This window comes from Aptenodytes patagonicus, chromosome 1 (assembly GCF_965638725.1).
Source record: "Aptenodytes patagonicus chromosome 1, bAptPat1.pri.cur, whole genome shotgun sequence".
Taxonomy (NCBI): domain Eukaryota; kingdom Metazoa; phylum Chordata; class Aves; order Sphenisciformes; family Spheniscidae; genus Aptenodytes; species Aptenodytes patagonicus.
In genome coordinates, this window is record NC_134949.1 from 155,112,758 (window position 1) to 155,136,243 (window position 23,486).

General features: G+C 39.9%; 2 protein-coding genes across 2 annotated transcripts in view; both read left to right on the plus strand.

Moving 5' to 3' along the window:
- Positions 1-471: 471 nt before the first annotated feature.
- IL18R1 (interleukin 18 receptor 1) lies at positions 472-18,561 on the plus strand. Its single transcript, XM_076359870.1, has 10 exons — positions 472-520; positions 1,581-1,821; positions 7,816-7,993; positions 9,651-9,804; positions 10,318-10,380; positions 12,678-12,834; positions 13,012-13,145; positions 14,545-14,706; positions 16,316-16,474; positions 18,161-18,561. Exons 1-10 carry the CDS (start codon positions 472-474, stop codon positions 18,559-18,561), a joined length of 1,698 nt encoding a protein of 565 aa, XP_076215985.1.
- IL18RAP (interleukin 18 receptor accessory protein) overlaps positions 16,452-23,486 on the plus strand; it is a 29,342-nt gene continuing 22,307 nt past the window's right edge. The window contains exon 1 of the mRNA XM_076359859.1: positions 16,452-16,474. The gene's annotated coding sequence lies outside the window, so the exon portion shown is untranslated. The remainder of the gene's footprint in view (positions 16,475-23,486) is intronic.

Sequence of the window (23,486 nt, forward strand, 5' to 3'; positions counted from 1 at the left end):
GGGAAGTTTCTACTAGCTGTTTCTGTAAGGTCCAGTCTTGCAAAGTTTATACTCTCTGTGGAGAAAAAAACACTGTGCTATCCTATGGTAGGTGTCTGCTGGCTTGGGATCTAGGTTTGAGTGCTTCTATAAGATTGTCAGTTTAATCAGAAATGTGAAATACATCTAGTGAACAAGAAAATGGAGGAAAGAAACCATGCAGTGCTTTCTGAATTTAAAATAAACTTCCCAAGAAAAATCTAGATACATTACCTGATACATGAAAATAGCTGTTATGATAAAAATGTGTAACTTTGCGTTTGGAAAGCCCTTTTCAGTACCAGGCAATAGTTACACTGCTCACATGCTCAGAGGAATCTGTTTCACTGCACTCGTGATAGATTGTGAATCTGTTTTTCTTAGGCTTTCAGTACAAGCAAGAACAATTCAGTTTCATTTTTCTGGAGAAGAAGTGAGAAGTAACTCAAGAAAATGACTCTGATTATTTTTTTTTTCATGCTTATCATTGAATCTGCCACTGGTAAGTATAAATCCTCATTTCAACAGTAGAACCTCCAAAATATTTGCTGAATATGTGGCATCTTCTTGACAGTTGCTTAGAGTGGGGAAAGTTTTGTATTTTGCAGCTAAGAACAAAATCTTAAAAGTTTTGGCAATTTCAGCCCAGCTCCAGACTTGGGAAATTTGGTCCAAAATACCAAAATTATGAAGTAAAAAGAGCAGAGACACAACCTGGAGTCACCTGATGATGTTGTATGGGAGCATGGCTGTATGAAGAGCCACAGCAAGGAAGAGAATGAGTCTGCTTCTTTTTGTGCCGTTCAGAAGTGTGGTCGCAATAGTTGTTAAACAACAACAATCTCTGAGAGCCTCAGGACAAGTAGAGACCAAAGGCTTCTTTTATTCTTGACTATTAATGCTACACCATGGTCCCTTTTCTGTATTTTTTATGACTTCTCTAAGCAAAGGTACATTTGGGAAATTTGATTGGACAAGCAGACTTTGAGACTAAATTTTATACACATAATCTCATTCCAAGGCAACTTTTCTAAAGATTTCTGAAGCTTTAAAGAAATCTACCCATGTAATGATTTAGTTTTAATTAAGAAGATAAGAAAATGCAAATGTTAATTCATAGGATCTCTGCTTTTATGGCAGTTGACCAGTTCTGAGGATTAGCCATATTTGTCAAGTCAAACCATATGTAAGGATTTCTCCTTTCCCCTTCCACTTGTGGCAGCTGCTTTACTGTAGAGTGAGGCCAGATTCTGCCGTTTGTGCCCATTTGATTCTGACACTGTTGGACCCATGTGAAAGAATCTTAGGGAAATGTCCTTTTTTTACCCTCCTTTGCCTTCTGATTTTGCTTGGGTGAGGTAGAATAAAGACTTGGAAAACTGAGTTCTTAGGCTGAAATAAATATTGCTGGAATAAATAAATACTGCCAAACCACTCTGCTAAAGGAAAGTCACTTTATAAAAGACCAGTGGCACAGCAAATCACTTTGAAGTCAAGCTAATGTCATTTTCTGAAAGAAGTACTTGGCTTCCTAATGTATCTTTTTTCCTCTTTCTCTGAAGAGAAGCTGTGTCCTCTTCGTGCCTCCATTGATGTGCTAGAAGGGGAATATTTTTTCCTTTGTTACCCTGAGTCAATGCAAGAACATTTTCAGGAAGAAGCATACACAATAAACTGGTACAAAGAAAATGCTGGAAAGCAGCAACTGATGAAGGAAACACACAGAATCGTTTCCCAAATGAATTTTCTGGAGTTTTGGCCAGCTGAACTCAGTGACTCTGGGAATTACTCTGTCACTTACAGGTGGGTACACAAGCCGGTGGGTGAACATCCTGCCTTTGCACTTGTCTGTGAAGCTAATTTCTTTGTCTTGCTTTGTATTGCTAATGGCATCTGTACAAAGGAGGTGCAGGGAACTACATTAACTGTGGTGTCATTTTCCACATCATTTCACAATAACCATCCAGGCAGACCTGTAGTATTTACAATAGCTATAGGTAGATGCAGCCTTTTAAAGGTTCTGTAAACCTTTTGATAAGGCAGGTAGCATTTCTGCTGGTTTGTGATTAATTACCTAAGCAAAATGAGTGATAGGCAACCCTTCTGTCCACTGCCAAGTAGAAGGAAACATTTGCTTGTCTTCTCCACCAGACTTGTTCTTCCTTACTGCGTTCAGTGGATCTCACACTATGAGGCCTGCCAAGTGGTCTAGTTGTATAGTAAAGTAATAAACAAAGAGTGGCATAGCTGAACTCTGGTTTCTGTGCAAACCTTTGCATGCTTGGAGCCATTCAAAGAGCAAATGAAATCATTGGATTTGATTTCTTACCACTGTAGAACATCATGAGTCAAAAGGAGAAATAAGGATGGGCCTCAATTATTTGGTGGTAATCTTCATTAGACCACCATGAAAGACTAAAGGACTAAAATGAAAGGTTTGCTGCATGGAGTTCTTATGACTAACTTGCACCAAAACTGTAATTCAGCAATTACAATTGAAGCAATAATAATTTTAAGCAGATTATTTTGCATGTAATGATTTGTGCTGTTCTCCAGGTAATATTTTTAAGGTTCTTGCCTGGTTCATAAAGGTTATGGGACTGCGGATACTGAAAAATGCTCTCCACATTTCTCCAGTAACATTGCAGACACAAGTTTGATAGTTTACAGTTTTAAGCTGGACTTCAATTGTTAACTTCCAAGTTAACTTGGAAGCTGAAAACGTCATGTTTTGTTTTCCCATGTATCATTACTATTATTGTCTTACTGATATTATTTTAAAAAGTACTGAGTCATGGTATCTGAAATGCTAAATATTATAAATGAAAAGTCTGCTCGTAGAATATTTCTTTTGGGTTTATGCGATTTCTTTGTAATTGTAGGGCACTCTTTATCCAAATAGTAGGTAAAGCTTGAGAAAAATTTTGCTCACGTTGAACCCAATCTTAAGAGAATTGTCTTTAGGGGTGATGAGTATGGTAGTTTGGCTACTTTGTTGTGCAAGGTCATGCAAAGGTGGTGTATTATTGAGTACAGGCATTTGTCTGAAGTAGCACAGGTGAAGCCAGCTGTGTGTGAAGTTTTGGTGTGTAGGGGTTAACATTAGATAATACCTGACATAAGCTTGTCTGTTGTCATGGACCTGTACTTTTCGTATCAAGTCTGAATTTGGCTTTAAATTTTGGCTTTATTGATGGCCACGATCAGTCATCTGTACGGCACTTCACTAAATACGGTGCTAAAAAGCTATCGAATCTAACAACTCACTCTACTGCCAGCACCTAACCAATGGTATAAAATGCACGCTCTGACTTATTTTGGCATGGGAAGGGTAGGCGGAGCGCATACCTGAATCGCCAGGCTACTGAAGGAGGCTGTCATAAGGAGTCTAAAATAAAGGACAAAAGAGAGGAAAGCGGTGATAGCCCCAGCCTTAATTCACGATCCTTGCGGTTTTGTGATTATTTTAAGGACTTGGAGTAATGACAGTAAATCCACACTAAATTACAAGAACTCTGTAAAATGAATATGAAAAAAATGTAAACTTCAAAACTGAGGGAAACAGCCTTACGTATAGAAGAAGGAGACGGCAGGAAAAGACCTTAAGTAAAACTATTAGAATGAAGTTTGTTAAAATAAGTATTTGTTGGAAAACACAAAAATGTCTGAGTTCTTTGTGAAATGTCTTGGTTTGCTGATCTGCTTAAGCAAGAAACTCAGAAGAAAGGTTTTGATTACATCAAAACATTCATTTGGAATTAAGAGTTTTGATTTTCTGCTTTTTCGTTTCATTTTCCAGGATTATATTATGCTATTACATTTTAAAACTCAGTTTTGAAAGAAAGCATTTTTATTTTTTGGGGAAAAAAAGTTTCTTAATTAAACGAATATCTTTTGACCCCTCTGAAACAACTTTTTTTTTTTCTTCCTTCCAAAATTTCTTTCTGTTAGGCCCATACAGATACTCATTTTTCTGTTACGATCAGGATGAAGGCACATGCCAGAATCTTGCAATCCTCATGCAGGAACTCTTCACAGGTCTCACCACTGGAACAATAGGCATAAGGGGATATTTTTTCATGGGATTTTAATGGGATCTTGGGCTTAGTTTATATGACGGTTCTCACTATTGGCAAGCATATTAAAGCAGTTACATTTCAGCAAATACAGAAGATTATTTGCAGAAACAGTTTTCTGCAGAAACAGAGGACTTTTAGTAGTCTCTATTGGTAGGGAAAAATTGTGGGCTTATTGTGAACTACTGAAGTGGTTTAAGATTTAATAAGAATGACAATTAGAATGGAATTATTTTCATTTCAGAGCATCTAAAATAGGTTAAAGTTTTGGTTTTGAAAGCAGACATTCTAAGTATATTTTTATTTATCTTTTTTATTTTCAACTATTTAATTTAGAGATAAGTAAGCTATATGGGAAATGATTTTTATATGATTTTATATGGGAAATACTTATAACTGTTTAGGCAGTTTTAGTGAACAAAATGACACAATTAAATATACTGCAGATTTTTGAGAAAAGTAAGACAACACACATTGACAAATTTTGCAAACTAATTAAACTTAGGGATTTTTTTCCTGATATGTTACAACTGACAATATGCAAGAAGCGAGAGGTGAAAATGATGTAACAATGTATTTATGGTGCATTATCCACTTATTTTTGACTTAAGGAAGAATCGGAAGTTTTCCAGTTAAAGCAGGTGTCCTGCTGAGACATAGCATAGATAGCTAAAGTGTGTGTATGTGTGTGTTGATGTGTTCACGTGTGTTTGTTAGTATAGCAGACTTAGGATATAAATTCAGGAATTAATAGGCATCACCTGTAAGCCTGAGTGTGTCCATCTTCAGCAACATTTCTTGAAAATAAAGGATTTTGTATGCACTTGTAGTGGGAGGGGTAAGCAGAAAACTGTGTCACACATCTTTGGCAGGATTTCTAATTTGTATGGTTTTTCATAGCCTATATCCTGTGGTTATCAAAGAAAAAAACAGAATACAGAAAAGCAGGTCATCTGGTTGCTCTGTGTTGGTGACCTTGAAACTGAGGGAACTTACCAGTTCCTGAAAAAACTGAAAGTACAGAGATCCATGATAAACACATGATACATTTTAAGATCCTAATACTGCTCACTTTTTCGATGTGTTTAGAACAGTTGAAAGCAGTGAGAACACGCACATTTAGAGTTAATATTGTAGTTTGGAAGGCAGAGTGACAGTTTCTTGCAGTAGATTGAAATATTGAGATAACACTGGCTTGTTGCAGTGAAATAGCTAAGGGATGACTTAGAGTTGGCTATGTATCCAGTAAACTTGGTTCATATTCTCTAAGGGCTTTCACTTCCCTGTATCCTCTCCCGAGTCAAGCTAGTTTTTGTTGTTCCTTCTTGGTGGGTTTGGTGGGGGGAGTTGAAAGGCTGTTAAGCCAGAAATGGTTTTGTTCCCCACAGATTATCACTAAAGAATGTCAGCAAGTGAAAACCAGGATAGAAATATAACAGCTCAGACACTAGCAGTTTAAACAATACAACTTAGTGCATTTTTTTTGTTGAATATCATGTATATGGCAGACAACTGTAAATTACGTACGCCAAATTCATCTTAGTTTGCATAGGTATGGTTTTGTCACCTTGCAGGGAGCTGCTCCCTGCCAGATTTTGGCTCATCAGGTAGAATATCTTGATCCACTTCGGGCAAAATCCTCATATTTGTTGAAGTGATTTCACCAAATATGATCCCAGAAGAAAGCCTCTGTGGAGTGACAGTGCTGAGAAGAACCTGTGGCTTTATTGATCCTTTTCTTCCATCTGCTGAATCTAGATAGTAAAATTATATGTATTTTGTGACTAGATCCGTAATTGCCTCTCCAGCAGTATTCAGATATTCAGTGTGATACCTAAAGAAACACACAGACTTGGTGGAATTAATTGGAACTAATGTTTATGTCTACGCCTAAACTTATCTTACTTTTACTGTCAGGGAGAGAGAGGGGCCTTTCTGGGGCACAGATTATCTTGTCCTAAACCAAACATACAAAATAGGTCATGTAAACTGCACTCTGAAAGGGTGACTGTTGACTGTGGTCCCACTGCTGACTGTGATTTAAATGAGTAAATGTGATGTTGAAGAATAGGTGAGAAGGACTCCACCCACCGTAAATACCCATGAGAGTACATCTCTGATGGAAAAGTTTTGATAAGGTTTTTCCTGTTTATGACACCATAGTTAAATGGTTGAGAAACCAAACCACTATGTTTTGATTTAGATAGTCAATTGCAATTATGAGTAATGAATATCTCAAGTGAGTAAGGAGAACAAGGAGAACCTGTGTAGGCTGAAAAGGGGCTATAATGCCAAGAGGGTGAGCAAAATACATAGATACTTCTGTTTGGGGAGCTTAAAAAGGGAGAAGAAAACAAACCAAAACTTGGTCTAAATTCATCATATAAATGGTGTCCTAATAGTTCTTCTGAATCTCCTAACAGTAAAAGACGTGTCAGTCAAGAATGGTGTTTAAGCTGGTAACACTCGTCAGGCTTCCTTCTCCGTTTCAACTGCTTCGTCCCCTTAGCCCTTCTCATCAAAATGATTCTTGACTAGTTTCAGTTCTCCTGGGAACGATTCCTTTTTCTTTTCTTGGAGACAGAAAGATTCAAACATATTTATGAAGATATGACTGACACTGGAGGGAAGTGCTCTGTGATTGCTGCTTTTGCTTTGTCAGACCCTACTTGTTCAGTAAAAAATAGGAGCTTTATGCACTAATTGCGAAATCTCACCCATTAATTTACAGCAGTGTACAACTTCCTCTTAAGCCCTAACTTTGCGAAAGTTAGGCCAACTTTGCCAAACTTAAGCCAAAAGTCCTCCAGCTTCTTTTCCCTTGGTAGTCATGTATTTGGACATATCCAGCAATGAAATAACTCACAGCTATAATCTGATTCTTTAGAGGAATATGTGGATAGAACATAGTAGATATCTGAATGACAATGGTCAGCTCCTAGATACTCAAAAGAGGCATTTTTGGAGCATATGCACCTGATCTTTTATAGATACTGCATGGGACGTGATGACTCTGCTTTAGAAGTGGTAGTTCCTGGCTCTTCCAGTCAACCTGGTGTGGCCAGCTACTGTAGATCTCTGATCAGTGCAGACTGAAAGACAAAGAGATGAATCCTTTCCAAAATGCCTTGTTTTGCAGACACGCTTGAATCCATAAGTGATTCTGTAATTCATTAGACTTGTGTAGTTTAGAAATATTTCCAAAATATCGGTGACTGACTGCACAGTATCAAACAATGAATAACATTGCTTTATGAACAACAGCAGTTCCCCATCTTATTTTTGACATATTTTACAAATATGTTTTTCAGTTACTGCTTTAGACCTTAGCAATGCATAGATTAAACCTGCAAAATCACTAGCTGATTCAAGGTTCTAAAACTCTTTTATGCTCACTTGTAACTATACATGATGCCACAGATTGCTGCATTCTTGTTCTGGTCGATATAGCATATATTGTCATATTTCATAGCTGTAATTGTATTGTCAAATGTTTTCTGATAGGTGATTTAGTTTAGATCATCTCTTTTGTTATGGGAAATAACACATATTTTGGGGTGGAAAAGTAATAAAGGGGAATATAAATAATTAGGTCACTGTAGATGTACTTTTTACCTAACAGATGTATTAGAGAATTTATTTGTATTTTGTTGTGTAACTCACTAAGCTACATTCCTTTAAAAAGCTCCTAAAACTGATTTTACTAATTTTTTTTTCATAGCAATGGAAAACAAAATTTCACAATTCAAAAGTGGACCTTGAATGTACTTGAAAGAAATAAAAGCAGCTGTTTCAACAAAAATCATTTAACTACAGAAATTAAAAATGCTGGAACTGGTCATTCACTGAAATGCAGTGATTTGTCTGTCAATGAAAATGACAGCATAACATGGTACAAGGTAATTATTGAAACAGTGTCACTCAAATCATTGGCTATAGAAACAAAATATCTGATTGCAGGAAAAATTAATTACAAACAAATTTTTAGAAGCATCTGCAAACCTTGTAAAGCTTTAATTTCCCAGGTTATTAGGGAAAGAAAACCTTTAGACAGATACACAAGAGAAAGTTTTTCTCTGCTCTCAGATTTGTTCGAAAAATGTACCTGTAATCAGAAATTATTAATAAACTGGTAGTTTGGAATGGTAAAAGCTCTGATGCGCACGTCTGTTTGCTGGTTTAGCCAGCTGCTACTTTGTTGATATGGATTATTACCTTGACACTAAATGAGGTGCCAAGATATTTGTTTTACAGTTGGCATGTGCTTGTAAAGTAATTGCAAACTTTTCAATTTTGCTGCTTCTGAACACTTTTTACAAAATGTGTAACAGGTCCAGTTCTGTTCATTTTAGGCAAATCATTGGTCTTCTCTCTACCAGCTTTGTCAGAGCATAGATGATAGTTGTGTGAGCACCTGTAAGTGTTGGGTGTTGTGCTCAACTGTTGGGTGAAGCACCCTGAGTAGGTTTCTTCCACCCTGTCCCAATGCATCGCCTTGACTAGTGCTCCTTATTCCTCTCAGGTGTCCTGGTTGGAGTAACAGACCCTGTTCACTCCGTGTTGAATCAGTTTCAGGAAAGGATTTTGACAGCTTAAGTATGGGCATCTGGATTCTGCCTGGCAGAATGAGCCACAGCCCTGCTTCCTTGTCCTTCAGGGCCTGGGCGGATAGGACCATTGACGGATAGGGTCATAGGTGGGTATGTTCTCCTCAGTAAAGGACCATACCCCAGACTGACCTCTGTCATAGCTAAGCTGAGTATACCGATGCCTAATATTTTAATGCCTAATACTGTGTGAGACAGATGAAGCAGCCATCCTTGCGCCTAAATATCCTTTGGTGCTTGATTGGGTGAAAATTTTCAAAGCCTTCCTATCACATCCTAAGCTGAGATAGATAAAACAGGGATGATCACACATGCCTTTTGTGTAAGAGCCTGGTAGTAAGCATAGGCATCCAGGAAATATCCATTCCCTGGACAATTTCCAGCAGTGATCATTTCCCTTCTTGATCTAAGGTAATTCAGATATTCAAATATTGCTGCGTTTTCACAGGACATTTCACTCAGCATGTGCTATGAATTAAAAAAACCCCAACAAACCAGAGTTTGTTTTGGGGGATAGGGGGTAAACAAACGTGAGTCCAACTCTTGTCGCCCACTGAGATGGTCACTTTCCCTATTGTTGAGGCATTTTGCTTTAACCTGAAAGCTCCTCATAAGTCTAGACAGCTTTTAGCCACAAGCAGGTGACACCTACAGACCCAAGCCATCATTTTGAAAAAAATAGATGAGTGCATTTAAATTCCCGATACAATATTTTTATACTCAGACGCTTACTTGGAATTGCAGTGCTCTGACCTTCTAATGGGTTAAATGTTGCATTTAAGTGACCGTGACTGAAAATTGCACCCCCACCTCTTTTGGGCCAGATAAACATGATTGAGATAGTGAAAGAGTGATGGTGACACTTCATTTCAAAAATCATTTTTAACTTCTTTAAGATTTTGAATGTATGTTTGCTACAGAATAGTATTTTCTGTCTTCATTGATGAAGGACTGTAAGAACTATGAAAATGAAACAGAGCGGGAACTGGATTTTAAAACCTTAACACTACAGCACGCTGGGATATATACCTGTAAAATTTTAATCAGTCATGAAGGAAAGATATACCACAGCACAAACACAATTAAGCTGATAGTAGAAGAAGGTAAGAAAGCTTTCTGAAATTTTGAAGCATGCTTTTTTGTTCTCCTTACTATGGAGATTTTTAATTACAGCTCTCATTTGATAAATGTATACAAGGGTGATCAAATCTCGTAATCTGAACTATTTTGCAATAATTTCAAAAATAAAAAAGCAGCAGCAGAAGTTTATATGACATATTACCAATTTTGGAAAATTTATTTAGTATGTTTTCCCTGCAGTTTTATTTTTTTCAAAATTAGCTGCTGTAAGTAAGTCATGCAAACTTACTAGGAGTTTTGGGGAAGAGCCTTTCCAACCGTTGTGAATTGTACACTGTATATGTATGCATGTGGACAAAATTCAACAGGACATACTGTGTTTTAAACTACTCAGTAATGCCAGAGTCCAGATATTGTTCTTTGAATTAAATGGAATCTATGTGATTAGTTTTAGAAATAAAGCAAATGTGTAATTTTTACTGTGGTAGAATGTAAGCAAGCTATTACTTCAATAGCAGTACTTCTTTCTATTTCAGATACACCAGAGGCTGTAACTTTGGAGATAGTTGGACGCGATGAAGAAATTGAAACAGAAATAGGTATTAAATTAGTACAAGAGTCTTTGTGGTAGCTACTGCATATATCTGCCATGGTTGATGGTCTAGTTAAGTATAATCAAACTAAGAATTGTCTGTGCACCCTCCTGGATCTGATCCATCTTCACATCTGGTTATGTTTTGCCTAGTGTATTCCATGATTGATATACAAGTACACTAAATTTACCCTTTACAGAGGCAGAAGCCGAGGCTGCTGCTATGACCAACAAGGGAAAGTGGTGGTGATGATAAACCAGCTCTCCATGGCTTTATTTTGTAGATAGCAAACCCCACGGAGTGATGTGTGAAAGACGTCGGTTTGTTCAGCGAACAGCAATAATGAGTAATCCCCTTAATACCTGATGCAGTTGAGGATGTTATTCTGCAGGGAAGTGAGAAGTGTGAGGGCTGACAGTCCTGGCTGTGTGAGCATGCGGATCTGTCACTGCTGAAAAAAATTGGGTATATTGTCAAAAGCCAAACCCTTGACTGTGCTTCTAGCTGGGAGTAGGTTAGATAACACGGTCTGCAGTCTTCATATGGTGTTGGACAGGATCCAGGATTTTGTGATTGAGGCTGTAATTAATTTTTAAAAACAGAATTTTACCTGTCTTTTTTCCTTTCCTGTGCCTGAGGGCTTCTCCCGTCTGGTTACCCAGTCCTTCCTTTCCAAGTCTGAAAAATCATATTTACCCCTTCTGTTGCTCATATGTGTATCTTATTTGCTCAGCCAGAACCTCAGATGCTAATTTTCCTTCCTTCCTACAAATACCAGTTGGTAGGTCCTTTTTTCAATAGTAGTACCCCAATCCTATGATGCCTCATGTCTCCCAACCTCCCAGTACACCCCTCCTGCACAGTTCTTCCCCCTTACTATGCTTGTCCCAACCCTTAGAAGGTAGCAGGGTTCAGCGTTAAATGATTATGAATCATCTGTCTTCCATCTCTTACCTGCCTTGGTAAGATCATTTGATAAGGTCATTGAACTACCTGGTGAGTGATGAGACAGATGGCATGGTGGAGAGTGAAGGGAATTTTGGATGGCCTTTCAAACCTGTCATTGCTTAGATGATGTTCTGTAATATTTTCCCCAAAATAGCTGTTGTGTATGGTGAAATGGTAGAGTTGCAAGGTAGATGATTCTAGAAGTTTAGGTCTGTGTTTCAATCTGTGCAACTGTCATTTGGATTTCTAAGGTCTGAATCAAAGATGGGCAGATTTTCAGCTGGATCCTGCTTTAAAGGTTCTTAAGCAGTTCCACTGGAAGCATCCACTCTGATAAATCTCGAGAAGGCAGCTTATAATGTGTGCCCTTAGAGAATTCCTGGGCAGGCCTCGCTTACTGGAAAGCATTTGTGCATGATGGCCTGAACAAGAACTAATATGCGGCTTTTGTGGCTTAATAAAGGGCATTGTGGATATGTTCCCTGGAAATGATGCTGGTATAGCCTAGAAATGGTGTTGTAAAGTTGCAGATACCCTCAGGTCAAGCTTCCCATGACAATGTTTAAAATAAAATGCCTTGCAACTCATCAAATCTCACACTGCAGAGCTGCAGCCTTCTGCCTTTATTTTCCGAAGTGTACAGTTGTCTTTTTACTTTTGCTCTTTCTTATAATTAACCAGACTCTAAGGGGTGGTTCCTGTCACTTCCAGTTAGTGCTCTGAAAGGGTACAAAGTAGCTGACTGGCTAAGTGACTTATTCACACTTTCAGGATTATGCTGATTTCCAGGTGTGGAGCTGGGATGAGAATTTCTTCTGTGAGGGGCTCTAACAGGTTTTGTTTTTTCTTTGAGTAATAGTGTATACTTTAGCTATTGTAATCAATTGGTTGTAATTCCCCTTGCCAGTTACTTACTTTTACCTGGCCCTGGGGCACTGGTGATAGTGTGATAGAGCTCTCCTGTTCTCTGCCTGCAGCACACAGTTTAGTTCGTAGAATCATAGAATATCTCGAGTTGGAAGGGAGCCATAAGGATCATCGAGTCCAACTCCCTTTAGTTCTCTAAAGCCTGAAATGCTCTGGCCTATTTAAACTCTTCTGGCTGTGACAGAGTTTATCTGAGAGAAAGCAGTGGATGACTGTCACTCTGCAACAGGGTGCGAGAGAGCCCTGTGCATGGTTGCTGAAGCCACCACCAGTGCAGGTGGAACACGTATGAAGCATCGTGCAGGGGCTACGAAGTCCAGAAAGGAGCACAGCTTGTGGGATACGTTGCCTGGAAAGCTGACATTTTACTGCACTGTGAACATGAATGCTACTTCTGACTAGATCTTCTCATGTTATGCTTTGTTTAGGTAAAGAAGAGACACTCAATTGCACAGGTTTCTTGGGTTATTATATGCGAGAAGATGCCAGCATCTACTGGTTAATTAATCAAACGTTTCCAAAAAAATGCTCAGGTATCCCCGAGAATGAACCTTCAATATGTGAAGAAGAGTTCAAAAACTTACAGTAGGTTTCCTGAAAATACTGCACTTCTGTTTGTATGTGATAATGTCCTGCACTTTGTGGACTGCAAATTCAGTAAAATGTCTGAGGTTATTTTAGAACTTTTTTCTCAAAATCTGCCTCTCAGCTGGTTGTAGGTTTCTGTACAGATAGTGTTGCTAACACCATTCCTTGTTGCAGGTTGGGAAACAAGTTCTATGTCACAAGGCTACTACGGATTAGAAAAGTAACAGACGAGGACATGCATCATAATTTCACCTGCATGTTGCAAGCTGATGAAAGAACACAGATAAAAATAATGAAATTGAAGAAAGGTACGGTATAATCTATGAATCATGCTCATACATAATCATTAATCGTGCCAGTCTTCTCAATCCTGTGGGCAGGGTACTGATTTCAGAACATCTCTCCAGATATGTCTGTGTGCTTATGAAGGCCCTGGTCCATCTAGTGCTGGACCCAACAACCCCTGGGTGATTCCTCTTGCTCTGAGACAGGGGCAGCAGGGGTTGCTGCTACGTCTGCTAGAGCAGCTGTGTGAGGGATCCATAGTTCAACCGCTGCTGCTGTGGACACAGCTGGAGAGGCTGAGCTATGCTCTGGCTGACAGATCCCTGGGAGGCACTTTGTTAGATCCCATGATGGAGCGTTCCCTGTGCTCTCCTACTCATCAGATTGGTGGGATCACGGGGGTTAACTACCCAAAGCTTGGTGCAGCCCAGAGTCTGCTGTTTGGATCACTTTATTTATTAAGCAGCTCTTTCTAAAATTAAAATCTGAGCTTTTGGTTGGTTTTTGTGGGTTTTTTTTGTTGTTGTTGTTTTTTTCCTGGAAAGGTCAGTCTTTTATATAATGCCTGAAACGTTCTGATCAACCGTTTCTCTCTTGTCAGGGACTCTATCCTTCTAGCTATGGAAAGCTGACCTCTACCATATAGTAGTACTTCACATTTATAGTCCAGACAGCCTGGAGATTCATGGCAAAAGGGCATTCCCTTCTTGTTTTCCATCTCTCTCAGACCTTTCCAAGCTTTACTGGAAGGAAGTATGTGAAAATAGACTAGTCAAAAGATGATGCATATAATAAAGCAGATGAGATACAGACTACAATGAGCGTGACTTGACATTGCCTTCATAAAGACTTCACAAAGATTTAAGGGTTAAAAATCTGTATTTGGAACAAAAAAGACAAAGATAACAGAATAATAATTAAGGAAAAAAAAAAAAAAGCCTGAAAGAGACTGGAGACAGAAGGAAAAAAAAAAGATCTTGGCCAAAGAGATTAAAGGGGACATTAAGGACTGTTATGGATGGACTGAGAGAGGGGTGAAAGGTAGAGAATAACAGGAAATAATAAAGAACCTGAAGAAAACTCATCGTAAAAGTGGGTGACCACCAGTTTGGGATGCTGTACATCTCTGAGGATCTGTAGTGTCAGTCTTGATCCCACATACAGTTCATTTATGTGTGTGGAGGGTGTGTGAATGCGTGCAAGATTGTTTTTCCAGTTTTTAGAGTAATCCATGTTCTGTAGTTCTTCTCCATCTTGGGACAAATGGCATGCATATGTGCTTGAAGTATTAGCAGGAAAGGATTCACATCAACATTGTGATTTTTTGGGGTGATTTTAAGATACCATCGGTATTGAATACAGTAGTCTTATCTTATAATACTCTTTGTTAAGGCTATAATTTCCTGGGTTTCTGTTTTACAGGGAACACCCGAGATCTGCCTGTGCGCATATTTACAACTGGAATGGTCCTTGCTGTCCTGTTTCCATGCATTGCTGTAGCTGTGGTGTTTGTCTGTGTGATGTTCAGAGTCGACTTAGTTCTATTTTACAGGAACGTATGCAGAAGAGACGACACTGCTGGAGGTATGACTTGGCTAAGGCTGACATTGAAATAAGTGTATTGATTAAAAAATAGTTTCTGGTAGGTTCTATAAAACAATCATCTTTGAGGAAGAGACAAAATAAATCCAGGCAGGAGTTTTGTGAGTAGAAACAGCAAAGAATATGTAAAAAAGAACTTGATGGTCAGGTGCTAAAGTGAGTTTGTTATACACCTAGGGCAGCAACAGCAGATAAATACAGTGAAGAAGCTACCTCTGGAGCAGGTAGTGGAAGGGACATGGTTAGATGCTGTTCAGATGTGGTCTGTTCTGCCATATTCTTCATCACAAAAGTTGGTGAAGGTGGAGAAGTTTATAATTATCTATCTGTAAAGAGGATGAGCACTCTGGAGTTGTCGGACAAACAGACTGACAGAAATTTGTTTTCACCTCACTGATGCCCTTCAGTGAGGTGAAGGTTAAAATGCTTCTTTGACTGTAGAGGCCATTGCAATGTTTATAGGTTTGTCACTAAATGCACTTAAGGAGAGCAGGAGAGCACACTGCCAGTATCTTACCAGGCAGCATCGCTGTGACCTTGTCTTAAGGAGCAAGCCTGACAGTTAGGCAATTCTGGGTATAATTTTTCTGAAAATTGTGGTGAAAAAACTTGCTGTATATATGCACCTGATTTTCTTAGCCCTCCTTAGTCTCTAAATCAGCTTGAATAAAGCTTGAATAAACTGCAGTGGTTGGAGATTTCTCAGTAATGGGTGGATGTCATTTATGCCTGCCAGTGTTATATATCTATCTGTTGATGTTAGCTATCACTGCGTACACTGGCTTACAGGGAGGATCTCCGAGAACCTGGACTAGGCCACCCTGGAGGAACTGATTGTCTGATACTAGGCAATGGATTTCCTACTCCTAGAGCTCTTGCATGTGTAGGGTTTCATGGGTTTTAGTTTGTGCTCTCTCTTATGAATTACACGTAGTAAAGTATCCGGAAAGGGAAGCAAAGAAGTACAGTTTAAGATGCAAAGCTATGTGCACCGCTGTATCAATCCAGCTAGTTGTTCTGTGGCAAGGTGCAATTAGATATCGCTCAGTGTCGTAGACCTGGCCTCTGAATTGGTCTTGCATTTTGTGTTTGTAAATTACTGCCCAAAGCATGACCAGACATGGTATACTCTTAAAATAATAAATTGGTTTATTCTCTTTGCCAGTACCCATTCTACAGAACTACTTGATAGTCTTAGACAAAGAGTAAAATAAATGTGGAAATCTGCAGTATCTCTTAAATAGCGTTCTTATCAGGTTACAGACACATTTTTTGCTTCCCTTCATTTTCTTGATCATCACAGATGTGACATTAACAGATTAAATTAATCTGATTTTTTTTAAAAAACACCTTAATGTAAAAGGATATGTTATTTTCAAATATTTGCCAAATGCGATCAGAATCTTTTGTATCAAATTTAAATTCATTCAGGATTTTTTTTGTTTGAAGGCTGTTCAGGGTATCAAAAGAAAGAGCAGGAGTTTCTAGATGCTTTGCTACTGAGACAATAACTTTGAAGACCAGAATGGTGGATCAGATACTGTATTTCTAATGGTTGCTAACAAGATAACAATTGGTGATTTCTTTCCAGATGGGAAAGAATATGATGCATTTGTGTCTTACCTGAAAGACTGCGTTTCTCCTACTGAAGAAGAGAGAGAATTTGCTTTGAAGATATTACCCATGGTATTAGAAGAAAACTTTGGGTACAAGTTATGTATATTTGAAAGGGATGTATCCCCTGGAGGAGGTAAGTGTATTGAATGTTCTTGTCATTAAATAGGCACATCATTTTCACACAAAGATAAAAGTCTGTAATTAGAAGGAATTCTGTCAAATGTGTTGTGCATTGAAATGCTACATTTTTCATTTAATCTAGATTATGTGCATGCAAAGTTCGCATGCACACATTTTACGTATTTTATACATATATTTATGAATTCATATACACCTACACACATACACACACACACATCTTTAATTACACAGAACCAAGATGAACAGATGAAAAAGCTAGCACGGGGAAAGTTAAGGTGAGAACACAGATGTCAGACGTTTCACAGTAATAGTGCTCTTGCTCTGCTTTTGCTGAGAGCAGGCGCCTGTGAATGAACTCACCTTTACTGCACAGAGCAGCTGGTGTCTCTGGTACTAGTTATTCTCAGGTAACTCGTGTGTTTGCTGTATCTTCAGTGTGGTGGTTGAAACCATTTTGTGAATGTAATGGATGCCGTAACAAAATAGAGATGAGAACACGGAATTTTGTTTCTCTAAATGGCCTATGGATAGGTGGCTTTTTGCAGATGCTTGGAAAAAAGATACTGGGGGATTCCATTTAGTCCAAAGATCTAGTTGAGGCATAAGATTTCGTTGTTAAAAACACAGAACAATAAGGTCAGTTAGCCTTCTTCACAAAGCAGGATCTTCTCTCCTTGTATCCATTCCTGACATTTTTCTAACCTGAGAGGTGCCACAACTCTCCCAAGCCATTTTTTTTCCAGTTATTCTCTCTCCTTAAGTTTTAAAAAAAGTCTTTCAGAAGTGTTCAATCTGATTCTTTCAATAGTTTTAGCTTATTTCCTTGCAATAGTTTTAGCTTATTTCCTTTTCTCTGGTCTGATCCATTGTGAATATGGAAAACAGAGCATTTCCTTCTATTTACAGGAGCCTTTGGTGTGTTGAAATACCCTTGTCAGCCTCCTTCTCCTCTCAGTTTTCTCTTCTTCAGGTTACTCCTGCAGTTTGCTTTGTCTTTCTCTACAGTGCATGTTTTCTAGATCTCTGGTTTCTGTAGACATCATTGTCCCATGGTGCTGAAGCAAGCACAGGAAGTTGTGCATGAGAATTCAATTTGGTGCATGGGTGTTTGAAGGGTATCACCATTTGATTTCATTCATCACTTGTCATGAAAAAAGTCATGGATCTAAAACACAGTTGGAACTCATTCTGTCATCACATTGCTAGTCTTCTCAACCTTGTATTACTGGCAATAGGTTTGGATATTCGGTGATGTAAAGGAAGGAGTAACCTGAGAGTTAACGAAATATTTGGAGAAAGGTTGCTGTTGGTGACTTTCTGTGGAATCACTCCACTGGTATCTATTATGAAAGAGCAAAGAGATGTCTGGTTGGAGGAAAAATAAATTTTGCTGTCACCTTCTATCCGTGTGACTACTGACAAACAGCTGTCTAGGGTAGCTGGAGATTGTATGTAGGTTTTGTCTGCTCCGGAGAACGAGCTTTGGCCACACCTGAGCTCATTTTCGCAGACTCTTAATCTGTAATGCATATTAATTTCTTCTTAGGGACAGGATGCTTACATGCCGCCACTTTATAAGGGGAACATTTTTGGTACATGTGCAATTGTTAAAGGATAAGTCGATTCAGTGCCTATCCTTTCAATTTAGTTTAATAACACATTTATTTTTAATTTGCAGCGGTTGTTGATGATATCCATTCATTCATTGACAAAAGTCGAAGATTAATCATTATACTGAGCCAGAACTACGTTTCTGACAGAGCCATATACGAACTTGAGAGTGGACTGCATAAAGCCTTAGTTGAAAGGAAAACTAAGATCATATTAATTGAATATATGCCTATAAGTGACTACAATTTCTTGCCAGAATCACTGTCTCTTTTACCATCAAAGACAGTTGTGAAGTGGAAAAAGGATAAATCTCTTCCCTTGAATTCCAGATTTTGGAAGAACCTTCGGTACCTGATGCCAGCGAAACCTACCAAAATAAACACCAAAGGGCACTATAATAATCTTGACCTAGGCTCAAAAGGGGCTCAACCACGGACTGAGGGCTGTGACTTTAATGCAGTTGTATAACAATTCTGGAGACAGAAGATTCTGCAGAAAATTGCAGATTTTGCTAACTACTAGAAAACACAAACTGCGCACTTACTTTGGGAAGATAGTGTTCTTAAGAGGCCAAGTCTGAGATCTGAAAAGAATGTAGAAATTGTTACAGTGGCTAGGATGATGTTAACCCCAATGCTAAATACTATCCCAGAGTTTCCTCAGCGATCTGCACAAGGAGCAGAAATTTGATTCTGCTTAGGACTTACCACATGGCATGAAGCACAATGCAAAACATTTTGATTTCACTTTTCCAGTAATGTACAATAGAATCATAGGATCATAGAATCATAGAATCATGAAGGTTGGAAGAGACCTCTAAGATCATCGAGTCCAACCGTCAACCCAACACCACCATGCCCACTAAACCATGTCCCTAAGCGTCTCATCTACACGTCTTTTAAATGCTGCCAGGGATGGGGACTCAACCACTTCCCTGGGCAGCCTGTTCCAATGTTTCACCACTCTTTCAGTAAAGAAATTTTTCCTCATGTCCAATCTAAACCTCCCCTGGCGCAACTGGAGGCCATTTCCTCTCGTCCTATCGCTTGTTACTTGGGAGAAGAGACCGACACCCACCTCGCTACAACCTCCTTTCAGGGAGTTGTAGAGAGCGATGAGGTCTCCCCTCAGCCTCCTTTTCTCCAGGCTAAACAACCCCAGTTCCCTCAGCCGCTCCTCATAAGACTTGTGCTCCAGACCCCTCACCAGCCTCGTTGCCCTTCTCTGGACACGCTCCAGCACCTCAACGTCCTTCTTGTAGTGAGGGGCCCAAAACTGAACACAGTATTCGAGGTGCGGCCTCACCAGTGCCGAGTACAGGGGCACGATCACTTCCCTCCTCCTGCTGGCCACACTATTTCTGATACAGGCCAGGATGCCATTGGCCTTCTTGGCCGCCTGGGCACACTGCCGGCTCATGTTCAGCCGGCTGTCGACCACCACCCCCAGGTCCTTTTCTGCTGGGCAGCTTTCCAGCCACTCTTCCCCAAGCCTGTAGCACTGCATGGGGTTGTTGTGGCCGAAGTGCAGGACCCGGCACTTGGCCTTGTTGAACCTCATACAGTTGGCCTCGGCCCATCGATCCAGCCTGTCCAGGTCCCTCTGCAGAGCCTTCCTACCCTCCAGCAGATCAACACTCCCGCCCAACTTGGTGTCGTCTGCAAACTTACTGAGGGAGCACTCAATCCCCTCATCCAGATCATTGATAAAGATATTGAACAAGACCGGCCCCAGTACTGAGCCCTGGGGAACACCGCTCGTGACCGGCCGCCAACTGGATTGAACTCCCATTCACCACAACTCTCTGGGCCCGGCCGTCCAGCCAGTTTTTGACCCAGCGCAGAGTCCACCTGTCTAAGCCGTGAGCCGCCAGCTTCTCGAGGAGAATGCTGTGGGAGACGGTGTCAAAGGCCTTGCTGAAGTCCAGGTAGACCACATCCACAGCCTTTCCCTCATCCACTAGGCGGGTCCCCTGGTCATAGAAGGAGATCAGGTTGGTCAAGCAGGACCTGCCTCTCATGAATCCGTGCTGGCTAGGCCGGATCCCCTGGTTGTCCCACTCATGCCTTGTGAGCGCCCTCAAGATGAACCGCTCCATAATCTTCCCCGGCACCGAGGTCAGGCTGACAGGCCTGTAGTTCCCCGGATCCTCCTTCCGGCCCTTCTTGTAGATGGGCGTCACATTGGCAAGCCTCCAGTTGTTCGGGACCTCCCCCGTTAACCACGGGGATATATATGATAAATGATGGAGAGTGGCTTGGCGAGCTCCTCCGCCAGCTCCCTCAGCACTCTCGGGTGGATCCCATCTGGCCCCATAGACTTGTGAGCGTCCAGGTGGCGTAGCAGGTCGTTAACTGTTTCCTCTTGGATTATGGGGGGTTTATCCTGCTCGCCATCCCTGTCTTCCAGCTCAGGGGGCTGAGTACCCTGAGGATAACTGGTCTGACTATTAAAGACTGAGGCAAAGGCGTCATTAAGTACCCCAGCCTTTTCCTCATCCTCGGTGACAACGTTCCCCCCTGCATCCAATAAGGGATGGAGATTCTCCTTGGCTCTCTTCTTGTCATTAATATATTTGTAAAAACATTTTTTGTTGTCTCTAACAACAGTGGCCAGATTCTGTTCTAGTTGGGCTTTTGCCTTTCTCATTTCCTCTCTGCATTAGTGTGATATTAGTCATAATTGCATACTTTTTGAGGCCCCTCAAATATATCAGTATTTGCAAAGTATTATCATTCAGATGCTCTTGGGTTTGTGTTTTGGTATTTCCTAAGGATCCTGCTTGGGAGTAGACCCAAAAAGCTCCTGCCCTAGAGAGATTGGCATGCAGGCTTTGGGCAATGTCAAGCAGAAAAATCAAGTGAAAACAGAGAAAGGGGAAGTTGGAAAGAGTAGGGCAGATTTGGTCGGGTTAACAGTATTCACTACTGACTTGTACGTGGTCTAGACAAGCCAAGTGGGAGTGATTTGGAGGAATGGTGAAGACCATTTCCATCCTCCTATTTCACTGAAAATACTCATTTTGGCAGAGAGAAGAGGGGAATGGGATAGAAATAATAGTATTTTGTTCATGAACACTGATATCCACATTATACCCTGAGCTGCCTTCAGCTGAGAGATGTAGGGGATTTATGTGAAAATGAGATCTTCGGTATGTACATATACTCCTAACCCTTTGCAACATTTGTACTTAGTATTATTTTTTAAAACAAACTTAGTAATGCCGTTCAAAACCATGGTAATCCTCCCATATTACTAGGTGCCTCGCAGAAGATACCAATCTGACATAAATTTCTGGATAAAATGGAACTGTATTTCTTCCTAGTACCAATGGGGAGAAATCAATGGAGAATCATTTTGGAAGATCTTCTGTCAGTTTGCTAGGAGACCATCAAGGCTCAGCCCACTCTCATCATTGTCTTGTATTCAGCTAGTGCTAGTTCTGAGGAGACATCTCTTTGACACTGACACTTAATTCATGCAGCTGTAGTGGAGGAGGTCTGTTACCTTCTCAGTGCACTTGAGAACACAATTGGAGTGCTAGGTGTCATGGCAATGTCTCAAGATTCATGAGAATGAAATACCTTGTTGTTTGTCAAATATTCTATAATCAAGCATAGTTCTGTAATCAAGCATAGTTTCTGACAGATGTCCAGGTAAAAGTAAAGGCTAAATGTGGATTTACAAAATGGAGACAACACAGTTGCCAGGTCAACCTGCAGATGAAAAGGAACAAAGGAATAAGGCACACATCTGTGGTGTCCTTCAGATCAGCTCCAAGAGGTCTCCCTCTTTCTGTCAGGCAACTAAAGAGCTATTGAAATGTGATCCTTAGGCAAAAGCCATTCTCTGGCTTAAGCTTTTACTGAAGAGGATTTCTGCTCTGTAGATACATGTGTTTTTATATTTCCAACTCTTTCTCAAGGTTCAGTTCTTCTCTACCAGTCTTTCCTGTGATTTGTAATCACAGATCAGTTTTAACATTCTCTTACAGGACTAATGATTGCCCCTATTTCAGAAATGCCATCGGACATAATGGGCACATCTATTTCTTGGCCCAACAGCTGACAGAAAATTTAGTAACTTTCCTGGTACTTAACTGAGGTGTTAAACTTATGCCTCAGCCACATAGTTTTTCGTATGCTGTCGTCAATGTGTTGCCTAACAACATGAAGTGTCAAATGTGTTAAAACTACGCCTGTAAATAATGGATAGTGCACATGGTTTGTTTAAAGCTCTGGACTAAGCCTACCTTCTATGAGAATCAGCTACTATAAATTGAGATTGAATTTGCCATGAACACTCCCTCACCTCAGCTTGGCGAGATGATGTGACTGCATATACCTGCTATACCTCATGAAGCTGTACACTGAAGATTGTGAGACCATACAGAATTTGACCGCACTGAGGTTTTACAGAATACCAGAAGACTATACATAAGGAAGGTTGAAAGCTAAATGGCATTAGCTCCGAAGTTCTTTGAATGCCAGCAAAGCAGACATTCAGATGTAGTACAGTGAAGTACTCAATATCTGTAAAAGGGCAAGTATTTTTGCACAGAATGGTATTGTGACACAGTCATTTAATTTATATAGCTTATCGTCACTGCCCATGCTGTGGTAAAGGGAGACAAGGGAAATTAAGGATATGCATCCCCATATTAACACCAGATGTTGTTCTTATTGCTCTTATATCCTGAATTACTGACTTCAATCAGGGCTTGGAAATGCCTGCTTTCTGTTTACTGGTCCCTAGAGAAAAGGAGCTGCTAATATGACTTTTATAGACTGTAGTTGTGTTGATTTGCCTGATCATGTATATGTCAATGTATAACTGAATTCACACGATAGTTAGGTTGAGGTAATGGTTCATTTCAGTGATTTATATTGCATTTTTCGTTCCATTTTTGCACTTAATAAAACATTATTTCCCCCCCTCCACATCTGTGGCTTCCGTTTTTGCTGCAGTTAGACAGCAGTTAAGTGTCAAAAATCAAACTTACAGTAAGAAGAAAAAATGCAATAAAAAGCAGGAGTGTTGTTATACCTGCTCTCCACAAGCAATAAATGTCTCATTTGTGCTACAGAACAATTTAAACAAAGCCAAATCCAAATAAGCAATTGGAATATGTAATTTCCCAGAGGAGGATGCAGATGGGATCAGTGAGGAGACAGCTGTTGTAAGACACCAGTCTTGAAGATTCTTGTCTTTCTTGCACATGCTACAACATGGTACTGACTGTCAGAGCGTAATCTGTGTCTGCATTTTTTTAGCGTTCCTGGTTGACCACTTTCTACCACACACAATGCAGGCTGGAAGAAAAAGAGTATCAAAGAAGTTGTCTTGTCTATTGATAATTTGAACATAAATGTTGGGAAGAGTTGGGACTATTA